General features: G+C 32.1%; 1 protein-coding gene across 1 annotated transcript in view; it reads left to right on the top strand.

Annotated features, from left to right (window-relative positions):
* The window catches only part of NBEA (neurobeachin), a 707,336-nt gene that overhangs the window by 213,944 nt on the left and 491,055 nt on the right, over positions 1–2,337 (top strand). The window contains exon 25 of the mRNA XM_019653151.1: positions 559–739. Coding sequence (XP_019508696.1) covers positions 559–739 — 181 coding nt within the window. The remainder of the gene's footprint in view (positions 1–558; positions 740–2,337) is intronic.

The following is a 2,337-nucleotide window of genomic DNA, read 5'->3' as shown; positions in this document are numbered from 1 at the left end:
CTGTTGTCTCATTTTGTTCCCAAATGATAGTGCCATATATTTTTCCTATTGCTCATCATACATTTATAGGAAAGAAAAATTAACACCTATCTTTTTATAAACAAGAGTGAGGATTTTAGGATAGATCAATTTTATGTCTCTGTTAACTAATATAATAAAAGAAATAAAACTAGTATATATGTATGTGCTATTATTTTTAAATATCTTTGAGACATGATCTTTAGTTTGGAATGTAGTTTTGCAAGTAGTGACATTTAAATCTAACACTGATTTTAAAAATAGACTTTTCCTTTATTCAAGGATAATTCGTAGGTAAACTAATTGAACTGATAACCAGCTGTTATGATATATGGAATTAGATTATAATTTATTCCATTTCTGAAATATACTAAACTACTAAAGATCTATATTTACTATATAGATATTTACTATATACTATATTTACTATATACTATACTAAATATCTAAATTTACTAAACTACTGTTCATGTGTAGCATGTATGTACATATACTATGTTTTCAAATTTAAAAAAGACTTAAATCTTCTCCTTTTTAAAGACGGAGTTGGAAAACATTGAAGTGACACAAGGCATGTCAGCTGAGACGGCGGTAACTTTCCTCAGCCGACTGATGGCCATGGTTGATGTACTTGTATTCGCCAGCTCTCTAAATTTTAGTGAGATTGAAGCCGAAAAAAACATGTCTTCTGGAGGTTTAATGCGACAGTGCTTAAGGCTAGGTAAGTTTGTTAAGAATAAAGGTTATATAATTAATTACCTATTGGTTAGTTTTTTGACATTCTGTGGTACAGAAAGTATTAATGACAAAAGTTGATGATTATGTAATATAGAGATTACTATAGAAAATTATAATGTCTTTACATTGGAGATTTATAGAATTGATCATCTTGAATGGGTAATAATTTGAAATAGAGTTAATATATTTTGAATTGTTTCAAAGTCAGTAGGACTATAACATTTTTTCATTGAACTGATTTTAGTGTAAATCCATTTATGAATTGTTTTTTGGTAAACTAGTAGAGAGGGTAGTTTTCGTAGGCCCACGTACATATCAGAAAATTCAGGACACATAGTTTTTACACATAATGCTGAAGGATAAATTGACTGTGCTGTTTTCAGTATGTTTCTCAGAGTGAACATTTAACTCTAATAAACATTACTGTACCTATGCTGTTCACCTACTATCTTGTGTTGTAAAGAAAACTTAGCACTGACAACTCTTAGTAAATTTAGACCAGTTCTTTAGGAAGAAACTATTCATACTTCTCTTTCCTTTCTTCAAGGGGAGATTTATTTAGATATCACAAGGGGACAGACAGCTACTGTTTACATACCTGCCTTAGAACATGAGAAGGTATAAGAAAGCAAGACATTAGATGTGAGGAAATCCCTGAGTGTACTCTTTTTACTCATAATTTTTAAAATTATGTAAAAATCTACACATATATAACTTCAGGGGAGAAGTTGTTTCTGATCTAAGGAAGGAATAAAACTTGCTTTAAGAATGATGGACTGAAACCTGTTTTTTGGTTTGTATTTTTTAAAGTCGGGCAGGATGAGAAGAATCATTCCATATCCACTATAAGAGAGAGAGTGACCACATAGAGCTCTCTCTGACAAGAGGTGTGGGGTGATTCACTGCGGGCCGTCATGGGCCTTGCCATGATGTTTAACAACAGCTGATAGATTGAACATTGTGAGACAGAGAAATAGTTTTTAAATGCCTTAATATCTTGAAACCAACATTTATTTTGTTATCTGAGCTTTTATTTCTGAATATATTCTAAGGCTTTACTGCTGATTTTATTTTTATCCTAATAATTCCTGGCAGATTGCTTTTTTATCATCCATAGGAATGTTTTATATGTGAATAATAATGAAGCAAACAATTATATATCAATATGTGCTGTTTACTGTTCTAAGCACTTTACATGTATTAATTAAATTAATCCTCACAACAGTCCTCTAAGGAAGTATGTTTATATTCATTTTACATGTGAGGAAACTGAGGCACAGACAGTTTAAGCAGCAGGATCAAGATTACATGGCTCATAAGTGGCAGAGCCAGGATTCAAACTCACATAGTCTGATTCCAAAATGAGTACTGCTTGTCGCTATACTTTACTGCTTCTTAACATAAGTAGATAAATGAAAGCTTGTACTTGCTGAATGCTTAGTGACAAAGACCGTGGACTTTCCCACCATGAAGAAAGGTGGGCTTGACCAGATTGACAGATTACAGCGTTGCCTGAAATGGGGACTTGTACTCAGTACAGTCTCCAAGGTAGTCAGATGATGGAATAAGAAGTCTTATTAT

The sequence above is a fragment of the Hipposideros armiger genome, unplaced genomic scaffold (genome assembly GCF_001890085.2).
Source record: "Hipposideros armiger isolate ML-2016 unplaced genomic scaffold, ASM189008v1 scaffold_198, whole genome shotgun sequence".
Classification (NCBI taxonomy): Eukaryota; Metazoa; Chordata; class Mammalia; order Chiroptera; family Hipposideridae; genus Hipposideros; species Hipposideros armiger.
Note: the sequence above shows the minus strand (reverse complement) of the source record. Positions and strands in the feature narration are given on the sequence as shown.